The sequence below is a fragment of the Bison bison genome, unplaced genomic scaffold, assembly GCF_000754665.1.
Source record: "Bison bison bison isolate TAMUID 2011002044 unplaced genomic scaffold, Bison_UMD1.0 scf7180017864388, whole genome shotgun sequence".
NCBI classification, from domain to species: Eukaryota; Metazoa; Chordata; class Mammalia; order Artiodactyla; family Bovidae; genus Bison; species Bison bison.
The window spans coordinates 3551085-3569848 of NW_011494960.1; the positions used below are offsets into that span (position 1 = coordinate 3551085).

General features: G+C 40.4%; 1 protein-coding gene across 1 annotated transcript in view; it reads right to left on the reverse strand.

The window, feature by feature from the left end:
• NELL1 (NEL-like 1 (chicken)) overlaps positions 1-18764 on the reverse strand; it is a 1067650-nt gene that overhangs the window by 388908 nt on the left and 659978 nt on the right. Inside the window, exon 14 of the mRNA XM_010858409.1 lies at positions 15104-15226. Coding sequence (XP_010856711.1) covers positions 15104-15226 — 123 coding nt within the window. The remainder of the gene's footprint in view (positions 1-15103; positions 15227-18764) is intronic.

Here is an 18764-nt window from a genome sequence, read left to right on the forward strand (position 1 = left end):
CAGTTCTATTTCCAGTTTTTTAAGGAATCTCCACACTGTTCTCCATAGTGGCTGTACTAGTTTGCATTCCCACCAACAGTGTAAGAGGGTTCCTCCTATATTTAAATAGTCACTTAAGCAACATACCCACTTTATGAAATTTTAGATTCTACTTAAAAGAAACTCTATCTTAATACATTATTCCTAACACAACTTAAAAGTATAGTTAAATTATATTTGAATAAATAGTTGAAATTTTGCCTCATCCCTGCCCAGTGTCTGTTTCAGAATATGGCACATTACAAACAGTATTTCCCTAAGTAACTAAGATGATAGAAGGACACAGGGCAAGAGAATCAACACGTGATTTACGTAAGTTTAAAAATGAAAAATTCAGTGATTTGGGAAAAAATGATCACAAACACTAGGAAGAGAGTTGTATTAACAAGCAGAAATCAATTATTTAAGTAACAGGATTATGAGACCCAGGGCTCAGGTGGAGACTGACTTTACTATGTGACTGGCACTTCTATTCAAGAGATGTTTAATGAGTCTGAGTTTTTTGCATTACTTTCAAGTGACCCATAAAGAAGTTTCTCAATTTTTCTTGTAACAGGCTGGATCCGAAGCTTAGATAAAAAGTGAACCCTCTTTAATTTGACTGAAGCCAGAAAGAAGTGGTGATGACATGGCTGGAAAGAATAAGTGCGTTCAACTGGAGACCATTTTAAGCCCTGGCTACTCCCAGTCTTTCTTATTTGAAAGCCTACAAATGATCTTCACAGCGCATCAGCCAGAATCCATTTTAGTATTGCATATGGAAGTTTATTTTCTACAAATAATAATGTAGTCATTTTTATTCACTTAGAATTGTATTTACAACAATAATATAGCAGAGACTGTGAGTGTTTGCTGATAGCTGTGGCCTCCCTCTCCTTCCCAAGCTCACACACACTCTGCTCTATTGTTAAGGGTGGCCACCAACCTAATTCTGCTCAAGGCCATGTGAGCAAAGAAGTCTGCACCACATTTAGATCTGGCCCATGCAAACCTCCCGCATAGGACCTAATTCTCTTTCCCCATTTGCTAATGGAACGGTGAGAATTCTGAGAACCAAGAAAAGGCCACAGCCACAAGAGGGAAGGTGAGTGGGTCCCTGTATTGCTGTGTGGAGCGTGGTCTCCACTCATCATCACCTCTTAGTGTGCAATAAAGAAGAACTTACTATTCTGAAATTACTGAAATTCTCAAGCTTGTCTCTGACAGAGGCTACCACTGTGTCCTAACCTCATACAGGCAGTTTCACATTAGCCCTACTACGTGCCAGTTTTCCCTAAAATTTAGCAGCTAAGGGTGAGAAAAATTTGAAAATGTCATTATATCTATTAGCAAATAAGGAAACGAGTAACAAGAGATTGTTTGGTTCATTATCACAGAACAAGGTATAATACAGATGTCCCGGAAAATAAACATCTATGTATAAATTCAATTCATGGAGTCACAAAAAGTCGGACACAACTTAGCAACTGAACAACAATAACAATATATAAATGAGAAGACTGGGAAAGAGAAACAGAAGAAAGAGATACCAAACTCAGTTTGGTTGAGTTGGAAGATAGCTGTATTTTAGGGACTAAGTTTATGAGCAGATGTCAACAGAGCTGAATTACTCTGTCAGGAACATATCTAACTTTATTCTAGAAAACAAAGAGTGGTATGTATGAGGCTGAAATGAAGAAACACATCCTTGCATTGGAAATAGGGTGAGACAGAAATGTGAAAGCAGGCAAGAGAGAACCTCATCACGTTCTACTGGTCAGTATGAGTTTATCATCCCACAAAAATCCTGTTGAGGAAGAATCACAGTGACCACTACCGCCAGACTCTGCTGACATTTACACATTCTTTGTAAATGTTTTTCAATTCATCCTTTGTCTTAATAAAGATCTGAATTGGCTTCCAGCTCAAGATGGTGGAGTAGACAGACGTGTGCTCATCTCCTCCTTTGAGGGCACCAAAATTACAACTAGCTGTTGAACCATCAACAGGACACATTGGAACCCACCAAGAAAAGATACCCTACGTCCAAAGACAAAGAAGCTGCAGCAAGATGGGAGGAGGGGCACAATCTCGATAAAATCAAATCCCATACTGGCAGTGTAGGTGACCCACAAACTGGACAACAATAATACCAAAGAAGTTCTCCCACTTGTTAAGGTTCCCTCCCGTTGTGAAGGTTCTGAACCTCACATTAGGCTTCCCCGCCTGGATCTGACAAAGGGACTGAGAATCCCCAGGGAATCTGGCATTGAAGGCCAGTGGGATTTGATTACAAGACTTCCATAGCACTGGGGGAACCGAAACTCCAGTCTTGGAGGGCACAAACAAAATTTTATGCTCACCAAGACTCAGAGGAAAGGAGCAGTGATGCCACAGGAGACTGAATCAAAACTACCTGCTAATATTGGAGGGTCTCCTCTGGAAGCATGGGTTAGCAAGGGATTGATGCAGAGATGGGGGCACTGGCAGCAGCAGTCCCAGAAGGTCCCCCTTGACATAAGCACTCTTGGGGTTTGCCATTAACCCTATCCTAGAGCCTACAAACCCCAAGGCTGGATCACCTCAGGCCTAACAATTAACAGGGAGGGAGTGCAATCAGCAGGTAATTGGATTAACGTTTTTTTGAGGAAGACCCTGCCCACCAGAGCAAGACCCAGTTTTTTCCACCACCAGTCCCGCCCATCAAGAAGCTTACACAAGCCTCTTAGCCTCATCTATCATAGGGCAGACAGAAGAAGCACAGTCCCACAGCAGCTAAAACAAAAATCATATTACAGAAAGTTAATCACAATGAAAAAGCAGAAAGTTATGTTTCAGCTGAAGGGACAAGATAAAACCACAGTAAAACAACTAAATGAAGTGGAGATAGGCAACCTTCCAGAAAAAGAATTCAGAATAATGATAGTGAAGATGATCCAGGATCCCAGGAAAAACATCTTCTTGCAGAAGATGCAAGAAATGTTTACCAAAGACCTACAAGAACCAAAGTACAAACAGAGATGAATAATACACTAGAAGGAATTAATAGCAGAATAACTGAGGCAGAAAAATAGATAAATGAACTGGAGGACAGAATCATGGAAATCACTGTCATAGAATATAGAAAAAAGAATGAAAAGAAATGAAGACAGCCTAACAGACCTCTGAGATAACTTTAAATGCACCAACATTTGCATTGTAGGAGTCCCATAAGAGGAAGAAAAAGAGAAAGGATCTGAGAAAATATTTGAAGAGATAATAGTTGAAAACTTTTTGAACATGGGAAAGGAAATAGTGAAGTCCAGGAAGCAGAGAGAGTCCCAGGCAGGATAAACCCAAGGAGGAACACACTAAGACACATAGTAATCAAACTGGCAAAAATTAAAGACAAAGATAAAATATTAAAAAGGGGAAAATGACAAATAACATACAAGCGAGTTCCCAGCAGTTTATCAGCTGATTTCTCAACAGAATCTCTACAAGCCAGAAGGCAATGGCATGATATATTTCAAGTGATGAAAGGGAAGGACCTACAACCAAGAATACTCTGCCCAGAAAGACTCTCCTTCAGATCTGATAAAGAAATCAAAAGTTTTCCAAACAAGCAAAAGCTGAGACAATTCAGTACCACCAAACCAGCTTTAAAACAAATGCTAAAGGAACTTCTCTAGGAAGGAAACACAGGAGAAGAAAAGATCTACAGAAAATAAACACAAACAATTAAGAAAATGCAAACAGGATCATACATATCAATATTTACCTTAAATGGAAAGGATTAAATGAACCAACCAAAAGACATAGACTGGCTGGGTGATGAAAACATGTGCATATGCACTTCCATTTACCACAGCACTCTGCTTGACCTCCAAAATTGTATATAATTATCTTTTATTTTTAAGTTAATTATGTTCCCATTAAGGCCTACAATTCTAAGTATCTTTCATTTTTTATCTGGCTATTGATTTTGAAAACTAATAAACATCTTTCACAAGTGTGATTATGTAGCTATTACTTAATATCATTGCTTCATGATTGGAGAAGACTCTTGAGAGTCCCTTGGACAGCAAGAAGATCAAACCAGTCCATCGTAAAGGAAATCAGTCCTGAATATTCATTGGAAGGACTGATGCTGACGTTGAAACTCCAATACTTTGGCTGCCTTATGCGAAGAACTGGCTCATTGGAAAAGACCCTGATGCTGGAAAAGATTGAAGGTAGGAGGAGAAGGGGATGACAGAGGATGAGATGGTTGGATGGCATCACAGACTCAATGGATATGAGTTTGAGTAAGCTCCGGGAGTTGGTGATGGCCAGGGAAACCAGGCGTGCTGCAGTCCATGGGGTCACAAAGAGTCGGACATGACTAAGTGAATGAACTGAACTGATCATGATTTGTCAACAAGAAAATAATAGAACACTATATCACCAAAACTATGATTTAATAGAAAAACCTGTAATCACTTTTTAAAATCCAGATGCATATCAGAACTATCTTGAAATATTTTGAAGAATACAAAATGCCCAGGTATTGCTTTCTTTTCTCCAGAGCTCCAGATGTTTCTAATGAGCAGTCATGTTTTAAAACAATTGGACTACATAATGATCTTGTACTTTTATCTAGTTTGCTTCACTTTTTCTATTTCATATTCAATGCTCCCGTTTCATTTAATTTGCTTTCCAATTTCTCCATCTATTCTTTTGTTTTTCTGATGTTCTTTCTCAAGCTTTTATGAAGCATAGAAGAAAAGCTTGTGTATGCATAAATATAAACAATATAATAATACATATTTTAGAAAACTTATGAATTTTTGCCTAACTAAAAATGTATGACATTTTTACTCTATTTGTTTGACTTAGTATGAATAGAATGCTATATTTCTAACTAAAACATAGATATGCAACAAGCAACAAAGGTTTGCTATATAGAACAGGGAACCACAGTCAATAACTTGTAATAACCTATACTCAAAAATAATATATGTGTATACTATAACTGAATCACTTTGCTGTACTCGAAACACTCTAAGCCAACTATACTTCAATAATAATATATATATATATATATTTTTTTTTAAAGATATGAATCAATATAAGCCTCTAAAGTAACATTAAGAAGTTTTTGGGCCAAGCAGACCAAACATCAGAACCTGTTCTAGGCTCCTGACTGCTTAGCTTTCATAATGCAATAGGCATTAAGAAGAATCAGATCTATGCATACTAATCTTGCTTTAAAATATGGCATCCATCCAGGTACTAGACTTTTTCAGTTCTACAAAAGGTAAATATGCCCTTTGTGTATATTCTGAGCTGAGATGGGTATGCCAAGTATAGCTGGTGCCACCTATAAAAGTACCAGTTGTGAAATACTTTAGATATTTTGGAAATAACTGCTCCCCTAAACAGATCATCACCGAAGAGAGAGCCTATAGATCAACTGCGGCATCTTTCCATAATGTTGCCTGAAGGAAGTCTCCTGGTCCATTGAGAATTGTTCCTTAGGAAAGAAAGACAGTCTTATCTTGATTTTGCACCAGAAAGTCAATGTTCAGTAGCCTGTTTTAAAATAAAATCAACTGATATATATTTATATGTCTCTGCTAATCTCATGAGTCATTTTGGATGTGACAATTACGGATAAGAAACATCTATGTAACTCACCAAAGTGTAACCTCAAAATGCACTCAAAAGAATCAACACTTGTCTAAGTGTCAGATTCCCACCCCCTCTGAGATACAAGCTGGTTTAACGTGTATCCCTTAAGCCCCTAGGGATGCGGTTATGTCTACTGGACTGCAAACTTTAAAAGGTAAGCACTGATTTTGGTAAGTGATGGAAAGTGCTTTAAGAGCATCCAAGAGACTCTTTTTTGCCCAGGAAAAAATGCATTTGAAGGGAGAAGACATGAAAAGACTACATCAAGGTCTTCCTTGTTAAGTCAAAATAACACAACCAGTATTTTGCACCTTGTACCACACAAGCTTCCCTTTTGTACCTGTCTTCTTAATGCACCCCTGCTCATTTCAAGACTGCGATACAGCTTCTGTGTGTTTCTGCCTTTCTTTATCAAGCTGATGAACATAACACCTCTTGATAGCTTAAACTATACAATCAGTTCCATTTTCAAGCTCCAGTCTCATCTTTTATAGGAAGCATTATTGAAATTTTAAGCATAATAATACATTCGTGGGCCTAAAGACTCTTCCCTCTCTTTTAGAATTAAATCAATATTATAGAGCATTCTTCCTGCTCCCCTTAAGGACTGTAATACATACATACAGATCTAAACTTAGTAACAGTTCTTGGTAAGAATTTTCACGACAGTGAGTTTACAAATAAGGCTGAAGTTATTTTAGTGCTGCTTAACACTGCAGTACTGATACCACAATACTCGGTATTGTGGTATTATCAGTCTACTTTTATTAGTGATCATATTAATGCATCCGAAATAGGTTAGCATTTCTGGAGATGGAACAGTGGAGGTGAGAGTCTTTGTCATGCTTTCTTCTCCAGCCCTCAGGAAGGAATGGCAGTGGAATGACTGTTTTCAGTTTCTGAGTTTCCATACCCAAGTAATAGCTTTTTTCCTTTATGAGAAGTGTCTATTTGGCAAGTGAGATGAAGACTGGATCATGTGTGCCCCTAAGACACGTCCCCAGCACAATGCAAGTCATCTCTTTTCTCAGGTCTCCTACACGCAGGCACAGTAAGATCTCCAGGACTGCCCACCTCTGTGCGTCAGGACTCTGCATTCTCTCTTCCAGCTCCTCCCCCTACAACTGACAGAGTGGGAGAGGGTGACCCTGAAATGGGGCCTGACAATCCCAGACAGCCCAAGATACAGGCCACACTCTGATTCCCTAGCTGAGCTACATCTATTTTCTACTGATTTGAAACTGTAGGAAGGGAGAGGACAATGGCAACACTCTAAACCTCCAACATGTACTCAGAGTTAAAAAAAAAAACAAAACTCCATTTTTATGGAACAAGTGATCTCAAGTTTATCTATAGTTGAAAGTTAAATAAGCAGCAAAGAAAAGGATTCCATGCTGTTTGGGACCACATAGTGGAATACTAATCTGAGTCTCCTGAATGGTTTCCATTGCTTACGTAAAGCCAGGACACAGTTTGAAAAGGCAATGCCCCCTCCATAAACATGTGCCACACGGGGATGGGCGGGTGGCTATGGAAATAGAAATTTCTCAGAACCTGAAGGGCAAATGCTTGGTAACCTGTCATGTTTCCCTTATTACCTTGGCTCTCCAGCATGTGACATGTCTTCCAGCTCTAAACATAGCCCACTTTAGAACTGCAGAGTAAATAAGTGAATGAGTCTAAAAAGAGGTCAAATTTAAAAAAAAATTGTTGAAATAGATGGAAAAAAATAAATGAAAATATTAACAGATGCAAAAAAAAATTAAAAAAAGAAGCAGCACCAGTCATACTTGAGCTGCTTAGTGTCTCAAAACAGGCTAAAGGATTTAATCATTTCTGGTATAATTATATTCAGTATCCACAGGACATTCAGTATTTATGGGGCATTCAGCATCTGTAGGAATGAAACATAAAATAGAATAAATGAATTTTCTATGTACAACAGACAATGTCTTTGAACTTAAGTAGCAGGTCCATTGATGATTTTCTAAAACATTGAAACAGATATTGCACAAGCACAGGCTTTAAAATTTTAATTTTCCTTTGATTTTCTCACTGGTGGTCTAGATTTAGTAGTAATTAATACATCAAGCTACAAGAGCAGAGTTGATTTGTGTCAGATGAACTGGCCAAGTCTCATTTGGCATCATTACCTAATTACTGAGCACCCAGAATGCACAAGTCTTGAGCTGGCCTAACAAGTATGAACAGGATTTCAACCAGAATAAGAGGATGAACAAATTCACTCCAGGGTAATAAATGATCCCAAGGAGAGGAGAGGAGCATGAGGTCATCTGGCTGTTCTGTTAGGAGTAAGGTTAGTTAACTCATAAGCATGACTGGTGAGGAAATAGGGGAAGATGATATTTTAAGAGATGAGACTTGGAATATTCAGAGGCAGCCAAGCTGTCACAGGGCCTCGAGAGCCTTGTTGATGAGTTTAGGCTTTACTTCAAATAACTCAGAAATATACTCACAACCCTTATCAATTTATCAATATGAATGTGTTTTTACAAATAGCCTTGGGTCTAAATGGGTCAAACCATCCCACAAAATCATTCAATCTTGTCTCGCACCATTCTTGCCAGCATTTTGTCTGCACATCTGAAGGCAGACTTCTAGACTGAGATCTTCCTGAATTCCTCCTCATTCTGTTAACCACATTTCAAAACTCTGTCTAGAGTACTCTAAGTACTTTTGCCAAAGGCTTTCCTAGTCCCCTTGCTATTTTCCTTCAAAATCTTTGAATATCACTTCTCTGATTCACAGCCTAGCAGTTGACTAATTTTTATTATCTTCAGTGATATGTTATTAAAACAACTCTTTTATTCTCCCTCTCCTTCCCTCTCATGTTGCCTTCAAGTCTCTGAAAGCATCTTTGTGCATGTGAGATATGTCTATTATTTATTAATTCAGGACTTCATTTAGATCTTTAATATGAAGGGTCATACTAACCTTTCTGTCTATATCAAAACTTCACTGGCCTTCTGCTCCCAACTGTATCTTTCTTATACAATTGATCCAGCATCCCCTCAGACAGAAATTTCTAGAAGCAGCCCCTCTGCACATGCACCTCAATGCAAGCATGCTCATAATAAATGAGTTTGGAGTACCATGACATTCTGAAGTGCCTTAAGAATTCACCTATGCTGCAGGAACTTCTACAGTGAAATGAATTTTACTGCAAAGATTTTCTTTGAAAGTCAGTCATCCATTAGCAATCAGACTCAACATTAAAGTCAGTTTGCACATCTACCTGTGGGAGCAATGATTTCCTCAAGCTTGGGGTAAGGCTCTAGAAGCTGTGTCCTAGGTCGGACTTTCACTTCCTTGTAAAATCTTCTAGACAAACAAGTGCATGTTCCAATAGGAAGGCATCTTCATGTGTTTATTCATCAAGAAGCTCTTGAGCCGTATAACATGCTTAGCTCTGTGCTAAATGCTGGTTAAACAGAGATGCACAGCAATGACCTCCACATCAAGAGATGAGTCAACAGGCAACTGCAGCAGGAGATTATAAAGACTGCAGTAGTGTTTAAAGGGTTTCTTTGGAGCACAGAAGAGGGGTGCTCACCCAGACTGAGACCAAGGTGGGCTTCTTGGACTTAGAAGACTAGGAAAAACAAAACCACATTGCCACAAAATATAAAGTACTTAAAGAGCCCCTTGCATGGTTTGAAAATAAACACTGGACAAAGGGTGGCTAATTAATCTACTTCTCCAGAAAACAGAGGACATTGTGGGGGCACCAGGAGTGTGACACCAGTCCCTGTTTCCTGCAGTGCTGGTGGGTTTTGAGCAAGGGCATCACACTAGCTTTGGAACTGACTCTAGAAAGACTATTCCCACCAAGGAGATGGTTGTGGCAGATGAACAGATACTAAGAGGATGAGCCAATAAAATTCCCACTTAACCCAATGGCTCTGATTTTTCACTTAAACAATTTTGAATTTTGCGAAGTGGCTCCCTGCCTATCTTTCATTTAATAAAGGTGAAACTAGAAACACAAACATTTTGCCACGTCTTTGACTGAGAGACTTCGCTTTCACTTTTCACTTTCATGCACTGGAGAAGGAAATGGCAACCCACTCCAGTGTTCTTGCCTGGAGAATCCCAGGGATGGGGGAGCCTGGTGGGCTGCCGTCTATGGGGTCGCAGAGTCGGACACGACTGAAGTGACTTAGCAGTAGCAGTAGCAGAAATTCTTGGTGGATTCGGGGGTGGGGGAGGGAGGTGCTTCTTTTCCATTTATCTGATTTCCTAGGAGTTATTTCCCGTTGGCCTTTTGCCCCTCTTCTCTGCTGCTGCTGCTGCTAAGTCACTTAGCAACTTAGTGTCTGACTCTTAGTGACCCCATGGACTGCAGCCTATCAGGCTCCTCCATCCACGGGATTTTCCAGGCAAGAGTACTGGAGTGGGGGTGCCATTGCCTTCTCTGGCCCCTTCTTCTCATTCCCCCTCAATTGTTGATGAGTGAAGAGAGGAACTGGACACATGCAGCCTAGTTCTCACCTCACAGCAGCCCAGCTCCTGGACATCTGATCCTGGGTCCCAGGCACCATTTTGCTTCAGGTTCTATGACCCACCTGGAAAGCTCACTAATGCTGATAGACAGGTGTTACTTCACAAGCATGGAACCAGCACAGCTGCACAGAACCCCCAATTCAGAAGGGGCTGAGAATTCATGTTCTGTCGTCACCATCTTCAAGTTCTTAATAATTCCATCTTTGAATATAAGTTTTCCAAGTGAAGTTCAGTGGGACAGAGGACCACACGTCAGGACTGCCCAACACAACTCCCACTTCTTCCTCCCTCTCCAGGATGGGTTCTCAGCTCTCTATTCCCCAGTCCCTTCGAGCAGGGACAACTGCCACCCTGTTTCTCCAGCAGGGTCCTGCACACAGACACAGGGAGGGTGGGGTTTAGATACGCAGGCTCTGGGTGTTTCCAGTGGAGCATGGTCAAGCCACCCCACCGCCCCCAGCAGGCAGCGTGCAGGTGCAGTCCTCAGTGATCCAGGGACTCAGTGGGGAGCACAGTCCCCTGGGCTGCCCATCGGCTGTGGATTGGGGCAGCGGGCTTGAGGGAAGGGAAGACAGCTGGCTCAGCTTCCCTGCCCAACCAGGTCACAGCACCTTGGTCAGGGCACATGGGAGGCCTGCAGCCAGTGGGCCAGATTAATGTGCCAAGTGTATGTGTAGGGAGTGGGCCTGAAGTGCCTCTCAAGGTCTGTACTCACCCTAGGAGTATCGCCATGGCCAAAGGAGTGACATTAAATAGTAAATAAAAACATCATGATAGGTTGAGGAAGAGACCCCAGAAGAGAGGAAAAAGCTATATGGTTTTGTTCCTTTAAAGACCAGATTTTTCCTACTTTTTTTTTTTTAACAAGGATCCCACACTCATCTTACCCCGAGTTGTGCAAATTACAAGCCAGTCCCTCCAGGAGATTTCTCTGACCTGCAGTCAGTGGAGTCCTAACACATAACATGTCTTCCACACAGCTCTGTATTTTGAGTAATTCTTTATAAGCCTCTTCCACACGAGACAGTACCATTTTGTAAATTGTTCAACTGGTTTGGAAGCATTTGGTCAAATCCCCTTCCCAAACTGAACGGCAGAATCTCTCTGAACCTTGTTTTATTTGCCTCTTGCTCCTTTCATGCTGCAAGCTACACTCCAGACACAGAATTCACACTCACTGTATGTTTATGAAACCAGTGTCAATATTATCAGTCATTAAGACAAGAATGCTTTCAAGCATCATCAGATCTTATCCAGCCCTAATGACAGACAAGAGAGAAGGCTTAGACTATCAGCAATTTATCAACAACTGCCTGCTTAAATCTACCTTCAGTTCTAGGTTAATGCCGGAGGGTGGAAGCAGATAAATACTCTTCCACAGACAACCCCAACCTTTACGTCTGGTTATATAAATCTGATTTGCAACAGTTTGCAAGTATTTTTTCCATTTAACCTCAAATGCCAAAATATTCAACAGATGTTGCATAGCTTAAATTATTTTGTCTGTTTATCAAGAATGTGAACTTTAAAATATGGACTGTAGAAAAAAGGGGGGAAGAGACAGTGCAATGAGAGTTTCTAGTTAGAGAGGAAGAGAGAGAAGGTGAGAGTGTGTGTGTTAAATGATCAACTGCCAGAGAGGAAGAGGGAGATGCAGGCAAGAGAGAAAGAAAAGGAAGACAAATAGAAAGAAAAAGAAAGAGGAAAGGAAGGTCAGGGGGAGGAAAGAAACTAAAAGCAGTCACAGTCACTAGGTTTAATCAGATTCAGCTATGACTTATTCAAGATTTACCCCTGAAAAGGACAATGCCATCAACCTCCCAGGGTTATGGTGGGAATTAAATAAGATAACATGCGTGAACACACCCACAAGGTGTCTTGCACATACTTGATGATTGTTGTTGAAGCTGGGAGAGTATTTTTCCATCTCTGTGAGAAAAACAAAACAAACCAAAACTCCTTACGTGGGCATCAGTTACCAGGAAAGCCCATCTAAGAGAATTTTCACTAATTAGCGTTGTTCAAGAAACAGTTGCCTGTGTTTTGCTTGTTAATAGAAGTGTTAGCAGTGTTCATTTCTACCCAGATGTAGCCAATTCCATGAACAATACCATGTCTAGGAAAGCTTTAAACATTAAAGAAAAGAAAAAAAAGAATTAAAGCTGTCTGATTCTCCTGGTCCAACTCCCTCTATAAATGATTCAGTTACAAGTGGAAAACTCAACGGTAAAATGTATGCCTTGAAACAGGCACATAGCTGGGTACCTCAGTCACAAGGCTGAGATTCAAGCCAACTCATGGACTGCCTTTTCCTTGTCCTTCATCATTGTACCAGCAATAATACTGTCTTCACTTTTATAGCACTTGATAGTTTAAAACAGCGATATATATTCCTTTAATAATTCTTTGCAATAACACTACTGGATAAATATTGAAGGTGATATTGACCCAATTGTAGTATGTAAAAACACAGACATGACAACCCACCAGTAAGGAAATCAGGTCTAAACCCCACCTCGCCAAGTCCTTTGGCAAATTTTTCATCTCCGCAGCAATGGCTCCCCACACAACACTGACGAAATGCAAGATTCTCCTGATTTTATTGAGGTTTACATGACTGACCATGAGAATTACATTAAGAAAATTATTAGCCCTAATTTATAATTTTGGGGGAAGATGTATTTTCAGAGTCTGTGGACACCAGGAATATTATTTGAACTCATATTTTTTGCAGTGAGGACTTTCAAATTCCACAAAAGCTGAAGCCACAACCAAGCACATACGGCAAGAGAAGGGCTGGCCAACAAACTCACTCCCCTGGTGCAACCACGATCATTTACGAGGTAAGATCGCTCTGAACAAAATGCATTAAGATCAATTCCCTGCGTTGCTCCTCAGATTTACAGCATTAGATCTCACGCACCAGCAGGGGCTTGATATTCCGTGGAATCATATTCATGTTTACGTTCCTTTTTCGTTTTGTTTTAGAAATATGTTCAAGTCTTCTTTTAAAAACGGAGTGCTAGTTTCTTTATTTGACTCATGGAACTTTTTAAAAAACATACAAATATTACATATATAAATCCCCACTGGAGGAGACACAAACAACACTGAATTCATAGCAATAAGTGAACGTTCTTTTTCACCTGTCCCCACGGTTAATAAGGTGACATGCATGGTTGCCATGTCACTGCCTTTACATAAATATATGTATAGATATTTATAAATAATTAATTAGCCAAGTGATGATACTATATGTACTGTCCTATAACTTGGTTTTATTTCTTTTTTTTTTTCTTAAAAGTATGTCTTTTAGTTAGCTGTGTATATGCATGTGTACACATATGCTCAGAATTTCAAACCACTGTATTCTATTCCATGAACCAATACTCCAAATAAATTAAATCATTCCACCACTTCCAGACACTTGGGCTGTTTTTAGTTTTCAGTGAATACAAATAATGTAGCAAAAATATCCCTGTACGTGCATTTTTTTCTCCCTCAAAAGCATATGCTTGGAACATATTTCAAGAAGTAAAATCAATGGAATCAAGAGAATCTCTCTAAGACCCTTCAGATTTACTTTAAAAGTAGATTGATTTTGTCAACTTGCCATTAAAAACTTTCACCCATTTCCCTTTTAGTCATGCATGAGGCTGTTTACCCCAATCTCACTGAGACAGAATACAATCAATATAATAAGATTCACCTCTAATCTAATGCATGAATCTGGTGACTTAGTCACTGTATATTATTTCTCATCATCATTATGTCATCTCTGCCAAAGAATACTGCTAGAGTGGTGTGTGTCCTTGAGTAAGTTACTTAACCTTTCTGTGTCTCAATATTGTGATGTCTAAAATGGGGAGAATAATAATACCAAAGGGTTATTTCCTGTTTTTTTTTTGTGTTTTTTTTTTAATATAGATCTTGCCTCTTTTTCAGTGTGATGTCTGTTTCCTCTTGGGCTGATTGTCAGTGAATGATCGCTGACGCTTACAGTGTGCCGGGTACCATTCTAGTTGATGGGAAAAGAGCAGGGAGACATGACCAAGCGGTCACTCTCACAGAGCTTATGAGGGGACAGATAATACAGAAATATAAACACATCGATGTATAATGTTCTGAGAGGCTGGGTTAATTAAGACAAATAAAGGAGGGTATGTGACTGAGAAGTCCTAGAGGTCTATTTCCGATAGAATGATCAGATTGAGTCTCTGAGGATGGCAAAGACTTGAGTAGAGACCTGAAGGAGATGAGCACGGAGGTGGGGTGGGGAAGCCCAAGCACACAGCCTCAGATAGGAATGTGACTGGCATGTGCAGGAATAGAGAGGAATAAGGCGCTGGCACAGAGAGAGTTCAGGGGAGAGGAGAGAGAAGAGCTGAGTGGAGTCAGAGACCAGACTCTGACTGCTCCCATTAGACAGTAGAGTAAGGGGAATTTATCCTGAATGCAGACAAAAGCCAGAGCACTGGCCTCTGAATTGTTCCAAACACAGAGAGGGGCTGAAACTTTTAGCATCATATCCCAGCAGATACCTAGAGAGTGGCCATGAGTGGGGTCCTCTTGGTGTCTGAGTAGGGCTCTCAGAGAACAGACGCCCACCTCAGCCACCAGCGCATCCATCACAAACACAAGCCATCAGACAAAGCTGGAGACAGCCACCAGGATGTGGGACCATGCTCGACCCACAAGCACATCGTCTTCCTTCTAGCCCAAAGTCAGACTCAGAGCATTTGTATTCTTCTCTGATGCACAGCGCCCTTGCCTGCTGACCCCACCAGAGACAGGAACCCCTGTCCGGGCCAATCACCAGAAGGACAGAAAGGACCTGTGACAGGAGCACCAATAACTCAGGCAGGGAGGCAGCTCACGGGCAGCCTCACCCCCGCAGCAACCAGCCTACCTCTGCAGATGGTCCCGTTGCCCACGTAGCCTGGTTTGCAGGTGCAGCTGTGCCCCTGGACAGTGTTGGTACAGATGGCATTCTCATCGCAATTGTGTTGCCCGCTGCCGCAGTCGTCGTGCTCTGTTTGCAGGGTAGGAAAGAGAGACACCTTTTCAGAAGCTGGAATCTCTGACATTGGAAAAGGTAGCTGGAACTCACCAGGTAAGAATGAAAGTGACTACCATGTATTGGGACCTTGAAATCTCAACAGCTGTAGACGATGTATGTTATTATCTTCACTTTGAATGGAAACAGACTGAGTGTCAGAGAAGTCAAGAGATTTTTCCAAGTCACAATGATTCCTAACTGCTGCTCTAAGGTCACTGCTTCTTTCATGGCTGCAAAGGTTTCTGCAGAGGTTCCAAAGCTGGGTTCTCAAGGGGTTGGGGGGAGAGGTGTTCAATTCTGCATCTTTTCTTCCTCCTAGAAACATTTGACAATGTCTGAGGATATGTTTGGTTGTTGTGCTTTGAGAAAGGTGATGCTATTGGCATTAGTGGATGGAGGGCAGGGATGCTGCCAAGCGTTCAACAATGCACAGACAGCACGCCACAACAAAGAATTCAACCAGTCTGATATGTCACCAGTCCCAAGGCTGGGAAACCTTCCTGTAAGGTTGAGGAAAAGAAAAGGGAAAGAAACCCATAGGAGAGAGCCCATGGCTTCTTTAGAACATGTTGGTTGGAAACCTTGGAAGCTTCCTGGGTAAAATCTGAAACTGGCCTTCATACAAAGAGAGTAAGGAGAGACCAAAGAAAGAGGCAGACACTCCAGACTGTGAGACACAGATTTAATAAGCAAGGGGACTTACATATGAGGCTGGTTCTGGGTGGGTGCAAGACCAGTAGATTTCTGCACTCACCCACCAGATCTTAAAAGTGTATATAGAGGCCTTAATGGGGTTCAATCACGTATTACATCCTGATGGTCTCAACAATATCTTGCTCTTTCAGGGCTGTGTCCTTGAAACAGCTCTGACTGTGGGAACAGTGGCCAGAATATATATTACAAGGACAGGGATTGCATGTGGAGGCTCTGACTGCCAGGGTTCAACTGGTGGTCCAACCACCTGTCTCATCCTCTCAATACCCTTCTGCAAAAGAACAAGGAGGGTAAAACTAAAGAGGAAGGCCCAGCAAATACAGCCTAGCAGAGGAGCATTAACCATTTTCACAGGGTTCAGAATTTAACCACTGTGCTGATGCTTGATATATAGTAATATGGTTGTGTGTATGTGTGTTAGTTTCTTAGTTGTATCCGACTCTTTGCAACCCCATAGACCACAGCCCACCAGGCCCCTCTGTCCGTGGGATTCTCAGGCAAGAACACTGGAGTGCGTTGCCATTTCTTTCCCCAAAAGAAACCGTAGAAAGAAAGAAAGGGAAGTCACCCAGTTGTGTCCGACTCTTTGAAACCCCATGGACTGTAGCCTACCAGGCTCCTCCGTCCATGGAATTTTCCAGGCAAGAGTACTGGAGTGGGTTGCCATTTCCTTCTCCAGTAATATAGTTACATATATTCAAACAGTCATGGCCTCCTAAATTCACAAGACACAGGGGAAAGTATATCTAACACTATGAAAGAGTGAAAGATTCCCAGTTTGAAATCAAGATTTCACAGATAACTACACTCTCGACCCTCATCACTGCCAAGTTTTTATATTCACCTAAATGACTCCTCTATAAATAAATAATATGATAAATTTTATTCCCTTTACTCCCTTTAACACCTGCTACTAGGACTTAGAAATTTTAAGGAGAAAAATCAAGTAGGGTTATTGAAGTCATAAAAGACTATAAAACAATAGTTCAAATCCCAAGCTAGAAACCTCAAAGAAAACAACACTAACTGAACAAAACTAAACACTCAATATAGTTTGTTAAGCAAACTATTAGATCAATATAGCCATCAAGTGAAAAAACACCTATCTTCATTAATTTTTTATTTTAAATTTCCTAACAGGGACTAGGTTAGAGAGTCCTAGAGAAAAGTTAAATTCTGCAAAGTAAAGCTGTTTCAGTCACCCCACAAGCAATAAGGTCAAGTCGATACTTACCCATGGCTCTTAACACCTTGCATTTTTCCAAAGAAAATTTGTCTTAAGGCCGGAAGACCAACTCAAACTGTCAGAGGATGTGCACAGGTTAGCAAGTAGTGTGAGGGGAGGACATTTATGAAGACACACTTCTAGTCAGCGCTCAAATCATCTTCAGGTTGTTCCAGAAATAGTAGAGCCCTGTGAATCTCCGACCACATTTACAGACCGAGCAAGCACCTCATATGTACAGGTGCAATACCAAAAGATGCTAGGAACTCAAAAAAGTCTAAGAATAAAGGATCAGACTCCAAGAGTTTTCAATATACTTATTTAAATCCACTTAATAAATAATTATTAGAGTCTGTATTGGGAATACAAATGAGTAGATATGGTCCCTGCTCACATGAACATTTTAATAAATAGGTCACCAGACAGCAATATGTCACTAACCAGAACACAAGGGAGAAGCACTGAGTTATAAGTGGGTGACCTTATATTTTATCATATAAACAGAACATATTTTAGAGTGAAAGGGGACTTTGCTAACAACTACTCTGGAATAACTCAGAATTTCCTAGGCAAACGAGCATGTGTGCTCATGTTTGCTAAGAGAAACAATGGTAAATCGAAAAGAAGTTCACTGGACGGAAATCCCTTGCATTCCTATACACTAATAATGAGAAAACAGAAAGAGAAATTAAGGAAACAATTCCATTCACCATTGCAACAAAAAGAATAAAATACTTAGGAATATATCTACCTAAAGAAACTAAAGACCTATATATAGAAAACTATAAAACACTGGTGAAAGAAATCAAAGTGGACACTAATAGATGGAGAAATATACCATGTTCATGGATTGGAAGAATCAATATAGTGAAAATGAGTATACTACCCAAAGCAATTTATAGATTCAATGCAATCCCTATCAAGCTACCAACAGTATTCTTCACAGAGCTAGAACAAATAATTTTACAATTTGTATGGAAATACAAAAAAACTCGAATAGCCAAAGCGATCTTGAGAAAGAAAAATGGAACTGGAGGAATCAACCTACCTGACTTCAGGCTCTACTACAAAGCCCACAGTTATCAAGACAGTATGGTACTGGCACAAAGACAGAAATATTGATCAATGGAACAAAATAGAAAGCCCAGAGTTAAATCCACGCACATATGGACACCTTATCTTTGACAAAGGAGGCAAGAATATACAATGGATTAAAAACAATCTCTTTAACAAGTGGTGCTGGGAAATCTGGTCAACCACCTGTAAAAGAATGAAACTAGAACACTTTCTAACACCATATACAAAAATAAACTCAAAATGGATTAAAGATCTCAACGTAAGACCAGAAACTATAAAACTCCTAGAGGAGAACATAGGCAAAACACTCTCTGACATACATCACAGCAGGATCCTCTATGACCCACCTCCCAGAATATTGGAAATAAAAGCAAAAATAAACAAATGGGACCTAATTAAACTTAAAAGCTTCTGCACATCAAAGGAAACTATTAGCAAGGTGAAAAGACAGCCTTCAGAATGGGAGAAAATAATAGCAAATGAAGTAACCGACAA